This window comes from Geotrypetes seraphini, chromosome 1 (genome assembly GCF_902459505.1).
Source record: "Geotrypetes seraphini chromosome 1, aGeoSer1.1, whole genome shotgun sequence".
NCBI lineage: Eukaryota > Metazoa > Chordata > Amphibia > Gymnophiona > Dermophiidae > Geotrypetes > Geotrypetes seraphini.
In genome coordinates, this window is record NC_047084.1 from 224,306,497 (window position 1) to 224,327,102 (window position 20,606).

The 20,606-nt window shown below is 42.4% G+C and overlaps 1 protein-coding gene across 5 annotated transcripts in view; it reads left to right on the forward strand.

The window, feature by feature from the left end:
* Positions 1-20,606, forward strand: part of PDS5A (PDS5 cohesin associated factor A) — a 645,453-nt gene that overhangs the window by 382,120 nt on the left and 242,727 nt on the right. For all 5 annotated transcript variants that reach the window (XM_033947170.1, XM_033947134.1, XM_033947143.1 and 2 more), the window contains exons 21-22: positions 11,385-11,543; positions 18,826-18,894. In XM_033947170.1, coding sequence (XP_033803061.1) covers positions 11,385-11,543; positions 18,826-18,894 — 228 coding nt within the window. The remainder of the gene's footprint in view (positions 1-11,384; positions 11,544-18,825; positions 18,895-20,606) is intronic.

Sequence of the window (20,606 nt, forward strand, 5' to 3'; positions counted from 1 at the left end):
GAAATCAGCTTAGAAGAGTTTAAAAAAAGGCTTGGATAATTTCCTAAAAGAGAAGTCCATAGGCTAATATTGAGATGGCTTGGTGAAATCCACGGTTTATTCCTAGGATAAGCAGCATAAAATCTGTTTTACTACTTGGGATTTTGCTAGGTATTTGGGACCCTTGTTTCCCACTGTTGGAAACTGGATACTGGGCTTGATGGACCTTCAGTCTGTCCCAGTATGACAATTCTTATGTTCTTATTGCCCACCCCTTGCTGCCTCTGACTGGCTGGCTGTAGCCCCTTCCAATCAAGCACTCGGGTAACTTCACAAACCTTACTAGCTGTTTAAACCAAGCCATCTCATGGTGGTGCCTTTTTCAAACTCGGTCTCTGTCCTGAATGGCCTCCTCCTGCAACTGGTTAGTAGTACATTGTAATCTCTTCTGTCCCCTTCCTCCTTTCTCACTGAGTTTGACTCCTGGCTTTGTCTTCCTTGATTCATCTTCTCACTCTCTCCTTGGGGATTTTTACTTTCATTCTTACGATCCCTATGACACTTAAGCTTCTAAGTTTCTTGCCTTAACCTCCTCATTTGATCTTCAGCAGCAATCCATTACACCTTCTCATTGCTATGGTCACTGCCTCAATCTTTTTGTCTTCTCTAACTGCTCCCTTTTTAAATTCTCCACTTCATTGCTCTCCATCGTTGATCATCAGCTGATAACCTTCACAATTACTCCCCCTTTCCTTCTCAGCCACACCCAGTTATCACCAACAGGTTTCAAAATCTTCAAGCCCTCAATCCTTCCGTGCTCTCCATCACTGTTTAACTCTCCTAACCTCCACTATGTTATCCACGAGGCTGTCTCATTGTACAATTCTATTCTCCTCTGCACTGGACACCCTTGCACCCTCTGTTCCCATTTCTGTCAGGCTTACCAAACCTAAGCCTTGACTCACTCTCAGTATCCACTACTTATGTTTCTGTACTTACTTTGCTGAGCACCTTTGATTTAAATCTCACACACATGCTGACTTCCTTCACTTTAAATTTATGCTGATCTCCTTTAATTCTGCTCTTACACTGATCAAACAAGACTACTACATTAAGTTAACTAACTCCCTTTTTTCCAACCCCCACTGTCCCTCCCTTCCAACTCCTCCTTTTCTGTCTTCACAGAAGAAATTCAGGTCCTGCTAGATGCTCCTATTATTACAATACAAAGCATAGATACAACCAAACGTCAGCATCTTCTAACAGGTCATTTAACTACCAATACCCTCGTGCAAGGCAGCAAACAGTTCAAACATCCAAAACTCAGTTTCAATCAAAACAGCAGCAGCAATCCTTGTGAAGCTTTTCTAGAGAGCATAGCTGATATCCCTTTGATTCTGTTGTTCATGAACATTGGTCCATCATCACTTCAAATAGTTTTGCAGGACTATTCCTTGAAGTGGATCAACAGACCCCACACACTGTCTGCCAAAAGAGTCTTGTTAAAACTTCTAGCAGAAAATTATCAGAGCTGATCTTCACTTTGCCTTTCTTTTGGAGTATTGCCGCAAACAGATGATTCCCAGAGGCTTGCGTATTATGAAAGGACCTACGATGTACAATGACGATCAGGCTTTTTTAGACAAATGGTGTTGCATTCTCAATAAGTGCTCATTAGACTTGATGATCCTCTTAATTGAAACTTCAAAACAGAAGTCTGAAACCATTAGGTCTAAAATTGAAGATAAATTGGAGTACGTCAAGAAAGAAGATTCAAATTTTGATCTTATAATACAGGATGTAGATAACAAAATGACAGAATATAGAAAAGACATTAAAGTGAATAAAATGGATAAATTGAAACGTGATACCTTGGATTACCAGAATGGTAATATATACCCATGGGGTAAGTCTAGAATATATCAAAGAAAAAGGTCAACAAATAGATCTCGTTCTTATAACTCTAGATCACAAACCAGACCCAATAGAGACAATAAGTTTCGTTCTAATGTTTCAAACCAACTACAAGTTGTAGACCGTGGTAGAAAGAGAGTTAGGAATTGTTCTGATGAAGAATACACATCAACAGTAACTAGTCCTATTAATGCTAACATACCAATAGTCTCCAGTCCACCCCAGGATATCCCATCACACAGACCCTTACAAAATAACAGTAATCATTTTTTAGAACTCCTTTGGGGTTCAACAAATCAGGGTACACAACAACACAAGATTCCGGGCAATGTGTACAATTACGGTGGTCGAAACAGAGGATATCAGAGAGACACAGATCAATACAGGGCGCCGTACAGGGGCGGATACAGAGGCCCTTACAGAGGAAGGGGACAATTCAACCATCAATACAGGGATCGATAGAAGAGATACCTGTTATGAATTTATCCACTTATCCCCTATCAGCAACACAAATTAATGTTCTACAGAAAGGTCTGTCTTTCGTTCCCACCACCCGCTACGATGCTTTTCAGACACGCATTGATCTCTATAAGTTCAGAAGGAAGTTACAAATTCATCATTTTTTTAATAAAGATCAATTAATTAATACATATATAGATAATTCCATTCTTAGAAAGAAGTCTAAATGGATCCCTCAAGGCACATGTGATCCAGTTATCACCACCTTCTATGAGTGTGTCCTCAAAGATATAGTTAAGTTGGAAGAAGACCACAAATTCATAAAATATAAACCAAACATGGATTCTTTAGAGCTTAGGGCCATCAATGAACTTAAAAAAAACACAGATATAGTCATCAAACCTGCAGATAAGGGCGGAGGTATAGTCATTATGGATAGGGACAAGTATGTAAACGAGATTCATAGACAAATCACTGACACTTCTTATTACACTCCCTTGGACCACGATCCTACGCCCCTACTTATGGAAGAAATTAAAGAATTGGTAGAAACGGCTCACAGTGCAGGTTATATTACCTCTAAAGAGAAGCATTTCTTAATCAATGAACATCCTGTCATACCCACTATATATATATTGCCAAAAATTCACAAAACCCTTGTAGATCCTCCAGGTAGGCCTATTATTTCAGCCATTGGATCTGTCTTGGAACCTTTGTCAGATTTTACAGATTTTTTTCTTCGACCACATGTACCACATATACCTTCGTATATTCGAGACTCAGCACATATGATTAATATTTTGGACAACTTTGATGGAGATCTTGAAGATGTTATCCTTGTTACACTTGATATTGAATCGCTTTATACGAATATCCCTCAAATAGAGGCAATAAGCATCATCAATAAAACACTAAGTAATAGGAATACCTTAGAACGTATACCAAACAGGTTTATCATAACCATAGCCACAATAGCACTTACACAAAACTATTTCTGTTTTTTAGGCCAATTCTATTGTCAAACTAAAGGAACAGCCATGGGTGCCTCCATGGCCCCTGATATTGCTAATTTATATGTGGCTGATTTTGAAGAGAAATTCTTTACTGAATATGAGTACCAAAATGAGGTTAGACTTTATAAAAGATATATAGACGATATCTTCATTTTATGGAAAGGTAGTATCCCAAAACTTCATTCATTCCTAGAATGGTTAAATACCTGTGATCGAAATTTGAAGTTTAAAATGACATTCCATGAAGATCACATTGCATTTTTAGATATCATGATTTCAAAAACACGTTATGGATTCCAAACTTCTATCTACAAGAAACCTACGGACAAGAATAATTATTTACATTATTCAAGTTTCCACCAGCATACTCTTAAAAAGAATTTACCATACAGTCAATTTCTCAGACTCAAACGGTTATGCACTACACATGATGAATTCGAAAGACAAGCCCCACATATGGCACAAAGATTTGTTCAAAGAGCTATCCTCCTACTGAGGTCTCTCAGTGTTACCAACAATCACAATTACAACACCGTGAAAATCTACTCCAAACAGGCAATAAAACACGGAAGCCACCAGATTTTACCTGCGTTCTGAAACATTCACATCTCTCTGGAAAAGTATCACGCATCATTAAAGACCACTGGCGTATATTAGAATTACATCCGTGCTTTAGAGGCAAGACACCTATGATCGCCTTAGCACGCAACACAAATCTTAGAGACAAATTAGTGCCCTCTGCACTCCCGACAGCTCCAAATGTCCAGCACCACCATACAGGACATCAACCTTGTACGTCATGTTCAGTTTGCAAGCACTCCCTGAGCATTACAACTTTCACGCATCCACGCACAAGAAAGACATATGATTTAAATTTTAGCAGCAATTGCAATACTGAGCATGTTTATATCATCATTTGTCCATGCAAACTCATTTATGTTGGCAAAACCAAGAGGAAGATCAAAACGAGAATCATCGAACACAGGAGTTGTATTTTAAGAGAAGTTTGTACAGCACCCTTGGTTCAACATTGGAAAGATTTAGCCCACACGATTGATGAACTGTGTTTCTTTGTTTTTAAAACCTTCAAAAATAATTGGAGGGGTGGCGACATTGACAATGTATTGCTGAGAGCAGAACAGAGAATCATATTTGAACTGAACACTATCACACCAGCAGGTTTAAATTTAGATATAGATTTCCTCCCATTCTTATGATTTTATTGTTCTTTATTGCGTATCATTTGTATTTGCACACCTTTTTTTTATTATCATATATTTGTTTTTATTACTATATTTATTTATATATATCTTCTTCTTATTATTTTTTTATTATTATTGTTTTTACAGCCATATGATTCTTTTCCGTTTTTTCCTGGTTTAGCTCATTATTAAATCCAACCAACGCAAAAGAGGACTAAAACAGAGGTCAATCCTTGCTGGTTATAATACCGCTCTCAGAAACCTGTGCTGTCCTCACACAGGTTTCTGAGAGCGGTATTATAACCAGCAAGGATTGACCTCTGTTTTAGTCCTCTTTTGCGTTGGTTGGATTTGGATTTCACATGAGGACTTGTTTGCCTAATATAGTGATTAGCTCATTATTACACACATTTCTTTTTTCTTTATTATGCCATCATCTGCAACATTTAGGTTCACATAAATCAGTTTTTCTTTCCATCATATTATACCATTATCTACATTTTCAACTTCACATTAACTTTCCCTAATGTAACATAAACACGCCCATCCTGAAGGCTGATTGGTTGGCTTCCTTTTCTATCATTTTTTCCTCCCGACATTCATTTATGGGGTTTCACAACATCTTTTTACGGTTTTTATTCATCTATTTAAGTATTTCCATAGCACTGCCCATTTTCTTCGATGGCTTTTTGCAGTGATGAATTTTGACGTCACTCATACTTAGGTAAGTTTTATTTACACACTTTCGATTCTTTGATGGCCCATTCTTTAGGCCCCTTTTATTTTTAAATGGTTCCTACTAGCTCCTATATAGGAGTTCTTTATATATTTTCATGATTTACTTATTTCAGTAGTAAATCTGTGTGCCCCTCCTCCTCCCTTCTTGCGGAGCCGCAGCGGTGTGTTTTTGGCGTGGGCTTGTGCGCCGGGCGTCCCGCGCTACTCCGGCAGTCCTTTTGATGCTAGGGGCGGCGTGTGGCGGTCGGCTCGCCGGTCTGTGCTGTGGACCGCGGCCGGGGTTTTGTGAAATAGGGGCTGGTGGGTCATTACATCTTGTTTAGGCCTTAGTGCCATCAGTCTGTGAAGCCTTGTAAGCTTTTCTCAATTTGAGTTAGCTCACTTCCCCCTCTATCCTTTCTGACAATAGTAATGGTTATTTATATAGTTTTTCTTTTTGGCCTCGTCATTATTCAGTTTTTTTAAAAGTTAAGATATATTTTTTATTTTTTGTTTATACCTTTCACTGTTTCCTCTTACATTAGAGATCCCTGTTTTTACCATTATATTTATTCTTTAGGCATATTCTAATAGATGTACTCGGTTGAATTGCTCGGTTGAATTGTTTTAAACCTTCCTTGCATATTTCTTCCACTTGTATGATAGTTCCCCATAAGATCCATATTTTATGGATCCTGTGTATTTTATTCCCTGCATTTTCTATCAAAAGTTGAAAAATGTGATTGTTTTTATTTATATTTATGGCTGTGTGTTGCACTAATATATCCACTTATAATTATCATTTACTTTGTCTGTTCTTTATATAAGCTTTATAACGTGTTCATTATTATTATTCTTTTTATTTCTGCCCATTTGGATTTATAGCTGTGTGATGTATTGATATATTCATTGACAAAAAATTTTTTAAATTATTATTTGTGTAATAACCTCTGTATGTAAGGTTTTTTAGATACGTTCTGACCTGTTTTAATTATTTTATAGTATAGTTGTTTTTACCTATTGATGTATGTTATAGATACAGTCTTCTTGTAATTGTTCCTTTTATGTTATTTCAAGATCTTTTATAATTTATAATATATTGTTGTTGTTTGCACATTATTTTACACTCTTATGACTTTATTGCTTTTTTATTCTATAGCTGCTACTCTACAGTTTTTTGTGACTTTTTGGTTTTTCCCCCCCTTTTTTTACCATGGTATGTATCTTACCTCTTGTTTATTGTTACAGCATTTTTTTATTTCGTTTCTTCCTTTTCTCTATTGCGTTCTTTCTCTACGGGTCACGTGTGTTTTTTTGTATGTCTATCTTTGTCCTTATACATATCTTTATTTTTTTCATATACAGTGGTGCCTCGCATAACGGACGCCTCGCACAGCGAACGCTGCGCACAACGAACTTTATGTCTTGATCCGTACAACGAACTTCGTTTCACACAACGAAGTCGCCCGAGCTGCATCCTTCCGCGCAGGCACTGCTTAACTGCCCTCTCTCCGTCTGGCTCCCTCTTGCCCCCCCGACTCCCCGACACGATCGGGGCAAAAGGGAGCCCAAGCCCTCTTGCCCCGCCGATTCCCCAACTCCCCGACAATATCGGGCCAGGAGGGAGCCCAAGTCCTCCTGGCCACGGCGACCCCCTAACCCCACCCTGCACTACATTACGGGCAGGAGGGATCCCAGGCCCTCCTGCCCTCGACGCAAACCCCCCTCCCCCCAACGACCGCCCCCCCCAAGAACCTCCGACCGCCCTCCCAGCCGACCCGCGACCCCCCTGGCCGACCCCCACGACACCCCCAACCCCCTTCCCCGTACCTTTCTGTAGTTGGCCGGACAGACGGGAGCCAAACCCGCCTGTCCGGCAGGCAGCCATCGACGGAATGAGGCCGGATTGGCCCATCCGTCCCAAAGCTCCGCCTACTGGTGGGGCCTAAGGCGCCTGGGCCAATCAGAATAGGCTCGGGAGCCTTAGGTCCCTCCTGGGGGCGGGGCCTGAGGCACATGGGCCCAACCCGACCATGTGCCTCAGGCCCTGCCCCCAGGAGGGACCTAAGGCTCCCGGGCCTATTCTGATTGGCCCAGGCGCCTTAGGCCCCACCAGTAGGCGGAGCTTTGGGACGGATGGGCCAATCCGGCCTCATTCCGTCGATGGCTGCCTGCCGGACAGGCGGGTTTGGCTCCCGTCTGTCCGGCCAACTACAGAAAGGTACGGGGAAGGGGGATGGGGGTGTCGTGGGGGTCGGCCAGGGGGGTCGCGGGTCGGCTGGGAGGGCGGTCGGAGGTTCTTGGGGGGGGCGGTCGTTGGGGGGAGGGGGGTTTGCGTCGAGGGCAGGAGGGCCTGGGATCCCTCCTGCCCGTAATGTAGTGCAGGGTGGGGTTAGGGGGTCGCCGTGGCCAGGAGGACTTGGGCTCCCTCCTGGCCCGATATTGTCGGGGAGTTGGGGAATCGGCGGGGCAAGAGGGCTTGGGCTCCCTTTTGCCCCGATCGTGTCGGGGAGTCGGGGGGGGGCAAGAGGGCTTGAGCTCCCTCTTGCCCCGATCGTGTCGGGGAGTCGGGGGGGCAAGAGGGCTTGAGCTCCCTCTTGCCCCGATCGTGTCGGGGAGTCGGGGGGCAAGAGGGCTTGAGCTCCCTCTTGCCCCGATCGTGTCGGGGGTGCCAGGGACCACACGGAGTCACCCACCGTACCACCCGATTCGGGTAAGCGCAGGTATCGGTGGGTGGCTTATTTGCGGGGGGGTGCCTTATTTTACATTTTTTTCTAAAAAGGGGGGGCTGTCTTATTTGATGGCCCTGCCTTATCGGGGAAACACGGTAGAAAAAAAAAAAAAAAATGAACAGTTAAGTCCCAGTTTTTGCCGCTGAGACTCTGCCCTCTCTCACTGTAAAATTAGACTCTACTTAGTCTGTCTTTAAATTTAAAAAATGTGTGTTGTTTTAAAAAACAATTATGTTTTTAGATGTATCTAAATAAAAATAATAACCAAAAATTTATCTTTTTTTATGTCATCTTAGCATATTTTATGCTGCAGAACGAATTATTTTTTTTTACATGTATTCTTATGGGAAAACGCGTTTCACATAACGAACGTTTCACATAACAAACTTGCTCCTGGAACCAATTAAGTTCGTTGTGTGAGGCACCACTGTATATATTATAGCTTATTAATATCGCTTATTCTATCCTGCATGTAGTTCATTGAAATTGCATGCTATTACTATCCTTTTTTTCTTCTTTTCTTTTTTTCACTTTGGTTCTTATTATATATTTTTTTCACTTTGGTTCTTATATATTTTTTTCATTACGCACATGCGTTCTTCTGTCGTACTCCTCACAAACTTTGGTAATAAGTTTGTTTTAAACACTATTCTTGTTAAAATGGTTTTTTAATTACTATTTTTATCCATTATTATGTGCATAATCGTGTTATATTATTTTAATAATAATAAATTTTATGTTATATTTGTACCTATTAGGACCCCTGATGAAGGTTTGTCCGAAATACGGACCTTGTCGGGTCCCCTGATTGGTAAAAGGGTTTGCATATAATTATTTTTTGTCACAATAAATTTTGCCTACGTCTTGTACATATCTGCAATTTTGTTTTGCTTGCTCTCGGTTGTTTTTTTACTGCAGTTTAGGTTGGAGCTTTTCTCTTTGTTTTGTTGCTTCATGAACATTGGTCCATCATCACTTCAAATAGTTTTGCAGGACTATTCCTTGAAGTGGATCAACAGACCCCACACACTGTCTGCCAAAAGAGTCTTGTTAAAACTTCTAGCAGAAAATTCTCCTTCACAGAGACCTCTTGAACCTCCCCCATTTACTACCAGATTCTACCAGAATGCTACCAGATTTTAAGAAGTGCTATAGAGAATCACAAAGGAGACAATCCCTTCTCAAATGACCTTACAATCTAATCAATCAAGACAGACAAACTGGATGCCAAGGTAGGGGTTACAGTTAATGGGGATGGTTAAACTGCTGGCTAGGGTAGTGAGCAGTGGGAAGTAGGGTTATGAGCTGAAAGCTAACTTGAAAAGGTGGGTTTTCAGGCTACTTTTGAACAAAGGAAGGGAAGAAGCATGAAGGATGGACTTAGTTTATTCCAGGCATACGGGGCAGCAGGATGAAAGGAACAAAGTCTAGAATTGGCAGTGGAGGAGAAGAGTACAGATAAAAAGCAACTTACCTTAGGGATGGAGTTCTTGGGGAAGCATATAAGGAGAGACAAGAGAGAAGAGATACTGAGCGGCTGAAGAATAAACACACTTGTAGGTTAGTAATAGGAGTTTGAACTGTATGTGAAGGCAGATAGGGAGCCAGTGAAGTGATTTGAGGCGAGGGGTAATGTGAGGTTTGGAGAAGGTAAGTGGTGCAGCAGAGTTTTACACAGATTGCAGGGGGGAGAGGTGGTTTAGCAGGAGATCTGTTAGAAGTAAATTACAGTAGTCTGCGCATAAGGTTACAAGAGTGTGGACAAAGGTCCGGGTAGCATGCTCGGAGAGGAAGGGGCAAATTTTGGTAATATTTCAGAGATAGAAGCGAGAGGCTATAGCAGTCTGTTAGATGTACACTTTTTATTTTATGCCAGGGTCATGTTTACATGGGACAGTAGCTATACAGGAGACATGATCCTGGCAGTTGGAGAGTCCCATTTTGTGAGTATATGATATGTGCTTGTCCTCAGAGAAAGCAAAGTTACTTATCTGTAGCAAGTGTTCTCTGAGTACAGCTGGTATATATTCTCACACTGTCAACCTCCTCTAGTTGGCTTCTTAGCTTTTCACTCTACTGAGGGTCCTGCGTGTCGACACTAGGTGGGAAGTCATCAGCACATGTGAGGTGGGGTGCTGCTTCAAAGATTTAAAGAACACTTGCCAATGTCCGCACCTGACTCCGTCAGATGGATTTGCCCATTTGTGAGAGTATATGCCTGCTGTCCTCTGAGAATGCCTGCTACAGGTAAGTAACTTCATTACTATGTTGTAGAAAAATGTTCAAAATTTGTAATAACCGAATATAACTGATAAATCTAATTAATGGAACTTCAGAAAATTGTTTTTTTTTTTCTCATGTAGATGTGGAAAATAGGCACTCAGATAAAATTGTTTTGACTGTTGGGGAAGAGAATTAAGAGGGTGGGTTGATCTGCATGTAAGTAGCAAACAGCACACAGGTTGATCTGCAGCATAGCCAGATCAGTGCCATTTCTCTCTGACTGTGATGGTGAAAGGGGCCATAGAACCAGAGAGGGCGAGGTTGACATGGTGCAACATGTTTAAAATCACAAAAGTTTTTTATGGCAATGATGTGGAAGGGTAATTATATAGTTAACACACTACACTAGCGTTCCCTAGTGGGAAAATTCACAAAATAATATAGATCAAATACTTCCCACTTTTATGAAAAAGTGCATAATATATTCACTCCAAACTATTATGTACAATTAGAAATTGATATTTGAATAATTAAAAATAAGCTGAGAGAGTATCACTATATAATTTTTAGAAAATTAGAAAAAATAAAAAAGATGGTATAGAACTTTTAGATTTTTGAATAAATTTAAAAAAAGTTGTTTAAAATAAGTTGTTTAGAAGTTGAGGATACTGGAGTATGGCCAATGATTGGAGCAAAGGAGCTGAGCAACTATGCTGATAATCCCAGTCAGTGAATACGACTACGCGTAGGCTCCATTATTGAGGCCTCCTCCGGTATACATAGTAGTTTGGAGTGAATATATTATGCACTTTTTCATAAAAGTGGGAAGTATTTGATCTATATTATTTAATGATGTGGAAGGGCCATTTTGAGACTCACCATGACCTGAGGCTTTTTCTTTCATGTGAACAAATGTTTGGCGCCTGAATCATTCACTAGTGGAGAGTGTTATATTTTCACAAACACAAAATCATATTATTTTTTTTTTCACAAATATGTGATAGAAATGTAATGCCCTGTGTCAGCATTCTTTCTAACTTACTTTGGTGGAAGACAAATGAAGTATAAGTTAAGGGTTTCTGAAATGCATGCAGTGTGTACATCTAATACATCTCTTTCTTTCACCCCTTCCCACCTCACTCCAGCCTCTGAGCAGAAGTCTGAATGCAGATGTGCCGGAACAGCTGGTTACACCTCTGGTTTCTTTAGGTCACATCTCCATGTTGGCACCAGACCAGTTTGCTTCGCCGATGAAATCTGTAGTTGCAAATTTCATCGTGAAAGATCTGCTGATGAATGATAGGGTAAGACTGTGGTCTGTGTTTTCTTGAAATTTTATTTTTTTCAGTGTAAACATAAGAACATAAGAATAGCCTTACTGGGTCAGACCAATTGTCCATCAAGCCCAATAGCCCATTCTCACGGTGGCCAATCCAGGTCACTAGTACCTAGCCAAAACCCAAGGAGTAGCAATATTCCATACTACCGGTACAGGGCAAGCAGTGGCTTCCCCCATGTCTTTCTCAATAACAGACTATGGACTTTTCCTCCAGGAAATTGTCCAAACCTTTCTTAAAACCAGCTATGCTATCCGCTCTTACCACATCCTCTGGCAACGCGTTCCAGAGCTTAACTATTCTCTGAGTGAAAAAAAATTTCCTCCTATTGGTTTTAAAAGTATTTCCCTGTAACTTCATCCAGTGTCCCCTAGTCTTGTAATTTTTGACGGAGTGAAAAATTGAACCACTTGTACCTTTTCTACTCCACTCAGGATTTTATAGACTTCAATCATATGTTATGTTATGTTATGTTATTTATTTCTTATATATCTCCCATCAGCCGTCTCTTTTCCAAGCTGAAGAGCCCTAACTGTTTTAGTCTTTCCTCATACGAGAGGAGTTCCAACCCCTTTACCATCTTGGTCGCTCTTCTTTGAACCTTTTCTAGTGCCACTATATCTTACTTGAGATAAGGAGACCAGAATTGAACGCAATACTCCAGATTAGGTCACACCATGGAGCGATACAGAGGCATTATAACATTCTTAGTCTTGCTAACCATCCATTTTTAAATATTTTCTAGCATTTTATTGCAATGATTAGACACCATTATCCATTGAAAGTACACTTATACATAGGGGGAGAGGGGAGGGTATAAAGTTATATTAAGGTTCAATCAATTGATAATATTTATATGATATTTTTGATTAAAATATTTGTGGGAAGAGTGGGAGGGGAGGGTATAAATGTATGTTTTTAAGATGATGTTAAAAGTAATACAAGAGATGTTTATAAGGTTTAAATGATGTAATATTGTGTGCTTAATGTAAGATGGAAAAATGAATAAAGAATTTGAAAAAAATAAAAAAAAATATTTTCTAGCATCCTGTTTGCTTTTTTGGCCACCACCGCACATTGGGCGGAAGGTTTCATCGTATTGCCTATAGTGATACCCAGATCCTTTTCTTGAGCGCTAATCCACAAGGTGTGAACCCTAGCATCCGGTAACTGTAATTCAGGTTATTCTTCCCAATGTGTATCATTTTGCATTTGTCCACATTAAGTTTCATCTGCCACTTGGACGCCCAGTCTTCCGATTTCCTAAGGCCTGCCTGCAAATTTTCCACAATTCACATGCGTTTTAACAACTTTGAACAGTTTAGTGTCATCTGCAAATTTAATCCCCTCGCTCGTCGTTCCAATTTCTAGATCATTTATAAATAAGTTAAATAGCACCGGTCCCATTACACACCCCTGCGGTACTCCACTGTTTACTCTCCTCCATTGAGAAAAATGACCATTTAACCCTACCCTCTGTTTTCTATCCGATAACCAATTCCTAATCCACAACTGAACTTTCCCAGCTATCCCATGACACGTTAATCTTCTCAGGAGCCTCTCGTGAGGAACTTTATCAAAAGCTTTCTGAAAATCCCACCAGGACAGCCAGAAGCAAACGACCTGGAGGCCGAACTGAGGCAGGTGTGCAAAAGTGGAAGGGTGGTGGTTATGGGGGATTTCAACTATCCGGGAATAGACTGGGACATTGGACACTCAAATTGCACGAGAGAAACTAAATTCCTAGAGGCGGTAAGGGACTGTTTCATGGAGCAGCTGGTCACGGAACCAACGCGAGGGGATGCCACTCTAGACCTAATCCTCAACGGGCTAGAGGGACCCGCAAAGGAAGTGGTGGTACTGGCACCATTAGGGAAAAGCGATCACAACATGATCCAGTACAAATTAAACATGGGAACATCAAAGGTGAAAAGAACCACAACGACAGCACTCAACTTCAGAAAAGGAAACTACAAGGACATGAGGAAAATGGTAGGAAAAAAGCTCAGCAACAGCTCAGGGAAGGTAAAGACCATAAAGGAAGCCTGGACACTGCTTAAAAGCACAGTGCTCGAGGCACAAGACCTGTGCGTCCCAAGGTTTAGGAAAGGGTGCAAAAAAAAAAAAAATCGAACTAGAAACCCAGCATGGATAACTACTGCAGTTAAAAAGGCGATAAGCGACAAGAAATCATCCTTCAAGAAATGGAAAAAGGAACCAACAAAGGAAAACCAGGAAGAGCACAAAAGACACCAGAAAGAATGTCATCGAGAGGTCAGGAAAGCAAAGAGATAATATGAGGAACGATTGGCAGGAGAAGCAAGAAACTTCAAACCCTTCTTCAGGTATGTGAAAGGGAAACAACCAGCCAGAGAGGAAGTAGGACCACTGGACGACGGAGACAGGAAAGGAGCGATAAAGGAGGAAAAAGAGATAGCTGACAGGTTAAACAATTTCTTCTCGTCAGTCTTCACCAGAGAGGACACATCCAATATCCCAGAACCCGAGGAGATTATAAACGGAGAACACGACGAAAGGCTGGTACAACTAGAGGTAAGCAAAGAGGATGTCCTCAGACAGATAGACAGACTAAAGAGCGACAAATCACCGGGCCCGGACGGCATCCACCCAAGGGTAATAAAAGAACTGAGAAATGAAATAGCAGAGACACTTCGCCAAATATGTAACCTCTCCCTAAAAACTGGGGAGATCCCAGAGGACTGGAAAATAGCAAACGTCACGCCCATCTTTAAGAAGGGATCAAGGGGTGACCCGGGGAACTACAGGCCTGTGAGCTTGACCTCGGTTCCAGGAAAGATGATGGAAGCAATGGTAAAGGACACAATCTGCGAACACATAGAAAACAATGGACAACTGAAGGAGAGCCAGCATGGCTTCTGCAAGGAAAGGTCATGCCTCACGAATTTGCTGTACTTCTTTGAGGGAATAAACAGTCAGATGGATAAGGGGGAATCCATAGACATCATTTACCTTGACTTCCAAAAAGCCTTCGACAAGGTGCCTCACGAACGGCTACTTAAAAAGCTGTGGAACCACGGGGTGCAAGGGGATATCTACCGATGGATCAAACACTGGTTGGCGGGCAGGAAACAAAGGGTTGGAGTAAAGGGCAAATACTCAGATTGGCAATGGGTCACGAGCGGAGTTCCGCAGGGGTCGGTGCTGGGACCCCTACTGTTCAACATATTTATTAATGATCTGGAGACAGGGACTAAATGTGAGGTTATCAAATTTGCTGATGACACCAAACTCTGCAGCAGGGTTAGAAACACGGAAGACTGCGAAGACCTGCAAAGGGACCTAATGAGACTGGAAGACTGGGCAAAAAAGTGGCAAATGAGTTTTAACGTAGAGAAATGCAAGGTCATGCATGTAGGGAAAAAGAACCCGATGTTCAGCTACAAAATGGGGGGAACACTGCTAGGGGTGAGTAACCTGGAAAGGGACCTGGGGGTGATGGTCGACACATCACTGAAACCATCGGCGCAATGTGCGACAGCCTCAAAGAAAGCTAACAGAATGCTGGGCATCATCAAAAAGGGTATCACAACCCGGACGAAGGAAGTCATCATGCCGCTGTACCGCGCAATGGTGCGACCGCACCTGGAGTACTGTGTTCAATACTGGTCACCGTACCTCAAGAAGGACATGGCGGTACTCGAGGGAGTGCAGAGGAGGGCGACTAAACTGATAAAAGGTATGGAAAATTTTTCATTCGCCGACAGGTTAAAAATGCTGGGGCTGTTCTCCCTGGAGAAGAGGAGACTTAGAGGGGACATGATAGAAACCTTCAAAATCCTTAAGGGCATAGAGAAAGTGAATAAGGATAGATTCTTCAAACTGTGGGGAGCCACAAGCACTAAGGGTCACTCGGAGAAATTGAAAGGGGACAGGTTTAGAACAAATGCTAGGAAGTTCTTTTTTACACAGAGGGTGGTGGACACATGGAACGCGCTTCCGGAGGATGTGATAGGCCGGAACTCTGTACAGGGGTTCAAGGAGGGTTTGGATAGGTTCCTGGAGGATAAAGGGATAGAGGGGTACAGATAGAACTTGAGGTAGGTTATAGAAGTGGTCAGAAACCACTTCACAGGTCACGGACCTGATGGGCCGCCGCGGGAGCGGACCGCTGGGCAAGATGGACCTCGGTCTGACCCAGTGGAGGCAACTTCTTATGTTCTTAACCGGCTCACCTTTATCCATATGTTTATTCACACCTTCAAAGAAATCAAGCAAATTGGTGAAGCAAGATCTTCCTTGGCTGAACCCATGCTGACACTGTTTCATTAAATCATGTTTGTCTACATGTTCCACAATTTTATTTTTTATAATTGTTTCTACCATGTTTCCTGGCACTGAAGTGAGGCTTACCGGTCTGTAATTTCCCGGATCTCCCCTGGAGCCCTTTTAAAAAATTGATGTAACATTGGCCTCCCTCCAATCTTCAGGTACTACAGATGATTTTAGCGACAGGTTACAGATCACTAACAACAGTTCAACAATTTCATGTTTGACTTCTTTTAGTACCCTGGGATGTATACCATCCGGTCCTAGTGATTTATCACTTTTTAACTTGTCAATTTAGCTTAGTACGTCTTCTAGATTCACCGAGATTTCTTTCAGTTCCTCCGCATCATCACCCTTGAAAAACAATTTCCAGTTCAGATAGATCTCTTACATCTTCTTCCGTAAAGACCAAAGCAAAGAATTAATTTAGTCTTTCTGCTATGGCCTTATCCTCCCTGAGCACCCCTTTTACTCCTTAATCGTCCAGCTGTCCCACAGATTCCCTCACAGGTTTTCTGCTTCTGATTTACCTAAAAAAAAAATTGCCATGAGTTTTTGCCTCTTTTGCAAGTTTCTCTTCATATTCTTTCTTAGCTGTCTATATCAATGCTTTGCATCTAACTTGCTAGTGCTTGTGTTTCTTCTTATTTTCTTCATTCAGATCCTTTTTCCATTCTTTAAAAGATGTTTTTTTGGTTCTAATAACCTCTTTCACTTCACCTTTTAACCACACCGGTTCTCGTTTCCTATTCTTTCCACCTTTGCTGATACGTGGAATACATCTGGTCTGTGCTTCCACAAAGGTATTTTTAAATAACACCCATGCCTAGTTTACAGTCCTAACCTTTGCAACCGATCCTTTTAGCTTCTTTTTAACCATTTTCCCCATTTTATCATAGTCGCCCTTTTGAAAATTAAACACCCCTACAGTAGATTTCTTTTGCGATGTTACTCTCAGTATCAGCTCAAATTTGATCATGTTATGATCACTGTTTCCCAGCAGATTCAACAGTTAACTCCTGTACTATGTCTTGCATTCCCCTAAGGACCAAATCTAAAATAGCATCCCCTCTTGTCAGTTGAAAATAAAGTTCTCTTTGAGCCTGCCTGGTGTTTGCCTGTTTCCACTTGGGAGAATCCTAGGTTTATAAACACCTTTTTCATATGCTCTTCAGACTAGTGGGCAGTAAGTACCTGATTCTGTATAGGATGCCTGATCTCAGCAGCCGCCTAAGTGGCTTTTGAGAATTGCACACAGGCGTCCTATACAGAATCACTTCTGTCCTGATGGACAGATGCCTAACCCTGCCAAAAACTCCAATTCTCTAACTAGTGTCAATATCAGAGATGCCAGTTAGAGAATCGCATTGCTGTTGAGCTGATCGCAGCAAGGGAATCTCCCTGCTGGAACCCCCCTCCCCCAACTGCGTTAGATAGGAGGGATGCCCATTCCCTCCTGCCAAACCCAGAGCACAACCCCCCACCCCGACACCCCTGCAAAGCAGAACCCCCACCCTGGCACCCCCAGAACAGAGCATCCTCCAGAATAAAACCCCAATTCCGGTATCTTCCCCCCCCACCGGCATCCCAAACCCCCTATACCAGCTGTCAGGCCCGCCTCTTCAGAATAGCAGGCCTTCCCCTTCCCGGTGCATCCTGGGTTGCACCAGGGAGGGGCCTAAAGCCCTGATTGGCCATGGCTTTAGGTATCTAGCCAATCGGAGTCTTAGGCCATTCCCAGTGCATTCCAGAATGCACCGAGGGCCTAAGACTCCAGTTGGCCCAAGTGCCTAAAGCCCCTTCTATGGGTGGAGACTTAGGCGCTTGGGTCAATCAGGTCCTTAGGCCCCACCCTGTTGCATCCCAGGATGCACCGAGAAGATGAAGGCTCACCATTCTGAAGAGATGTAGGCATCCCTCCAGCCGGCTGTACTCCAAAAGGTACAAGGGGGGGTTTGGGGTGCCGGAGTAGAGGCTCTGTTCTGGTGGTGGGGGAGGAGGGAATGCTGGGTTGGGGGTTCTGCTCTGTAATTGCCGGGGTGGAGAGTTTGCACTCTGAGGGGGGTGGCCTGTTGTCAGGAGGGAGTGGGCATATCTACTGCCGGCGGTTGTTTTGGGGTTTGCAGCAGGAGGGAGGGGTTCAGGGGTGTCGGCGGGAGGGAATGGGCATCTCTCCTGCCAGCCAATTTGCGGTGGGGTTCGGGGGTTCCCTGCTGTGGCTGCTCAGCTGATCGTGGCAGGGAGATTTCCTTGCCATGATCAGTTTAGCGGCCGTGTCTATTTAAAATATAGGCCAGCATTTCAATGGCCTACTTTTCAGGCGCCTAGGACCACTAAGCTCGCCCAAAGCATCTTCCGGACAAAACTACACCCAGCCTTGGCCAAATTTATGAGAGATTTGTTTATGGTGGTTTTTTGTTTTTTTTTAGAAAATGTGCGTCCTTAATGGCTGGTTAGACAGTGGTAGGACGCCTACCAATACCTACAATCAGAATGCCATTTGTAAAATATAGCCCTAAGTGTATAACAGACAAAGGAGGCTGCAGTTCTCTTGTACCAGGCTTTAAGGGGCAATGCAGCCAATAGACACATACTGGGCAACAAGAGTGGTTACAAATATGTGCAGCCTTAGAAGAAAACAAATGGGAAGAAACAGGATAAAAAAGGGCCAGAGTGTGATAGGCTGCATCTCATGCTTGGAGAAACATGACTTCCCCAGTACAGTGCAGTGTTTCTTTGCAATGGGAGGTGGGAATATCCACAGTGACAGCAGGACAGCTGGAGCAGCGGTAATGCAGATGCATAAAATGTAATACATAAAATCCTCAAATAGATAGAAACCCTTAGTGAATATGGAAAATCTTTACTGGATGTTTACAGCATAATAACTCTTAGAATATGAATTTTTTTTAGTTAGTTTAACAGTGATTTTTCTGTGAAGTCCACAGGGGAGAAGAATGGGAAGCTTTGGTCGCCAGATGAAGAAGTTTCTCCAGAGGTACTGGCAAAGGTAAGTCATGTCGGTGCCATGAGAGCATGTGACATGTCCTTTTATTTTAGGTAATAATTCATGACTTTTCATTTGTAACTCAAAATCAAATTATATTTTTAAATTTATTTAGCAAAAATTGTCATGTGCAAGAGGTAATTTATGTATCACTGTCTGAACCTCACATGTAGCTGGACGGTAAATGAGTCATACATCTAAGAACATAACATAAGAATAGCCTTACTGGGTCAGGCCAATGGTCCATCAAGCCCAGTAGCCCATTCTCACGATGGCCAATCCAGGTCACTAATACCTGGCCAAAACCCAAGGAGTAGCAATATTCCATGCTACTGATCCAGGGCAAGCAGTGGCTTCCCCCATGTTTTTCTCAATAATAGACTATGGACTTTTCCTCCAGGCAATTGTCCAAACCTTTCTTAAAACCAATTATGCTTTTCTCAAAAACCATCACAGAAAGCTAGCAATGGACCAATATATAACACACATCCTCACAGAATAGGGCATTATGTATTAAATGATACAGAATGACTGGTGAAGCCCTCAGATTTTATTGCAAGTGTCCAGTTTATTTTGTAGCCTTTAAGTAAATTTCTCTACCAAAGCATTGTCTTTGATTTGACACCTTTGAGAATCAATTTGTGGTTTATGCTTCTCAAATAAGACAATGATTCATATTGTGAGTGCACCAGTTTACACAACTATTCTTCTAATACCAGCAGTTAGTCGATAGACCCTACAAAAGTGTTTAGTAAATGCAGCTGCAGTGAAAGGGCAAGTCAAATAGACAGTATATGTTCCACTTCTGCCTCCAACAGAGTGGACTTGAAGAAGGACTGAAATTAGTAATGAATATGTATATCTATAGACAAGATGAAATGAGCAAATAAATGTTTAAACCCTTTAGTAGCACAGAGATATTTTATGTGCCTGAGCCCTACAGGGAAAATAGTTATTTAGATTAAGGGAGAATTTCTATCTGTATCTCTTTTAGGTAATCTATAATTGTCCAGCAGTTAGTTAGCTAAGGATGTGCCTTCTCTCTGCCTCTTCCATATGGCATCTCCTCTGTTACTGTGCCTCTCCCTTCCATCTCTCCCTCCACCCACCCCCTAATTGGTCTGCCATCCATCTCCTTCAGAGTCTTCTCCCCTCTCTCTCCTACCCACTAACATGCAGCATCATCTCCCCTCTCTCCTACCTACTAACATGCAATGTCTGCTCCTCCCTCCTCTCACCCTCTCTCTCCACTTCCTTCCAGCGTGTTCCCCTCTCCTACCCATTTCTATTCACCGTGTTCCCCTCTCTCCCCTACCCATTTCCATGCAGCGTCTGTTCCTTTCTCCCCTCCCCATCTCTCTCCACTTCACTTCAACGTCCTTTGCATGGTCCAGCAGCCCTCTCCCTCCTTACTGATCGCCACCATCCGTGCATCTCCCTCCCTTCCCTTCACCTTTGTGGTGATTTTCATTTTTTTGTCTCCCAGCCACCCAAGCCTTTCATCAAGTCACGTGCAACTGCCCAAAACTTGTTCTCTGATGCTGTTTCTGGTTGCATCAGAGGAAAAGTTTAAAGCTGCCCCGCGTGACTTGTTGAAAGACTCTTGCCTCTGGGAAACAAGACAAATGAAATCGTTCCGAAATTGAGAGGGGGGAGGGAGATGCCCAGACGGCGGCAATCGGAAGGAAGGAGGGAGGGGGCTGCTGGACCATGTG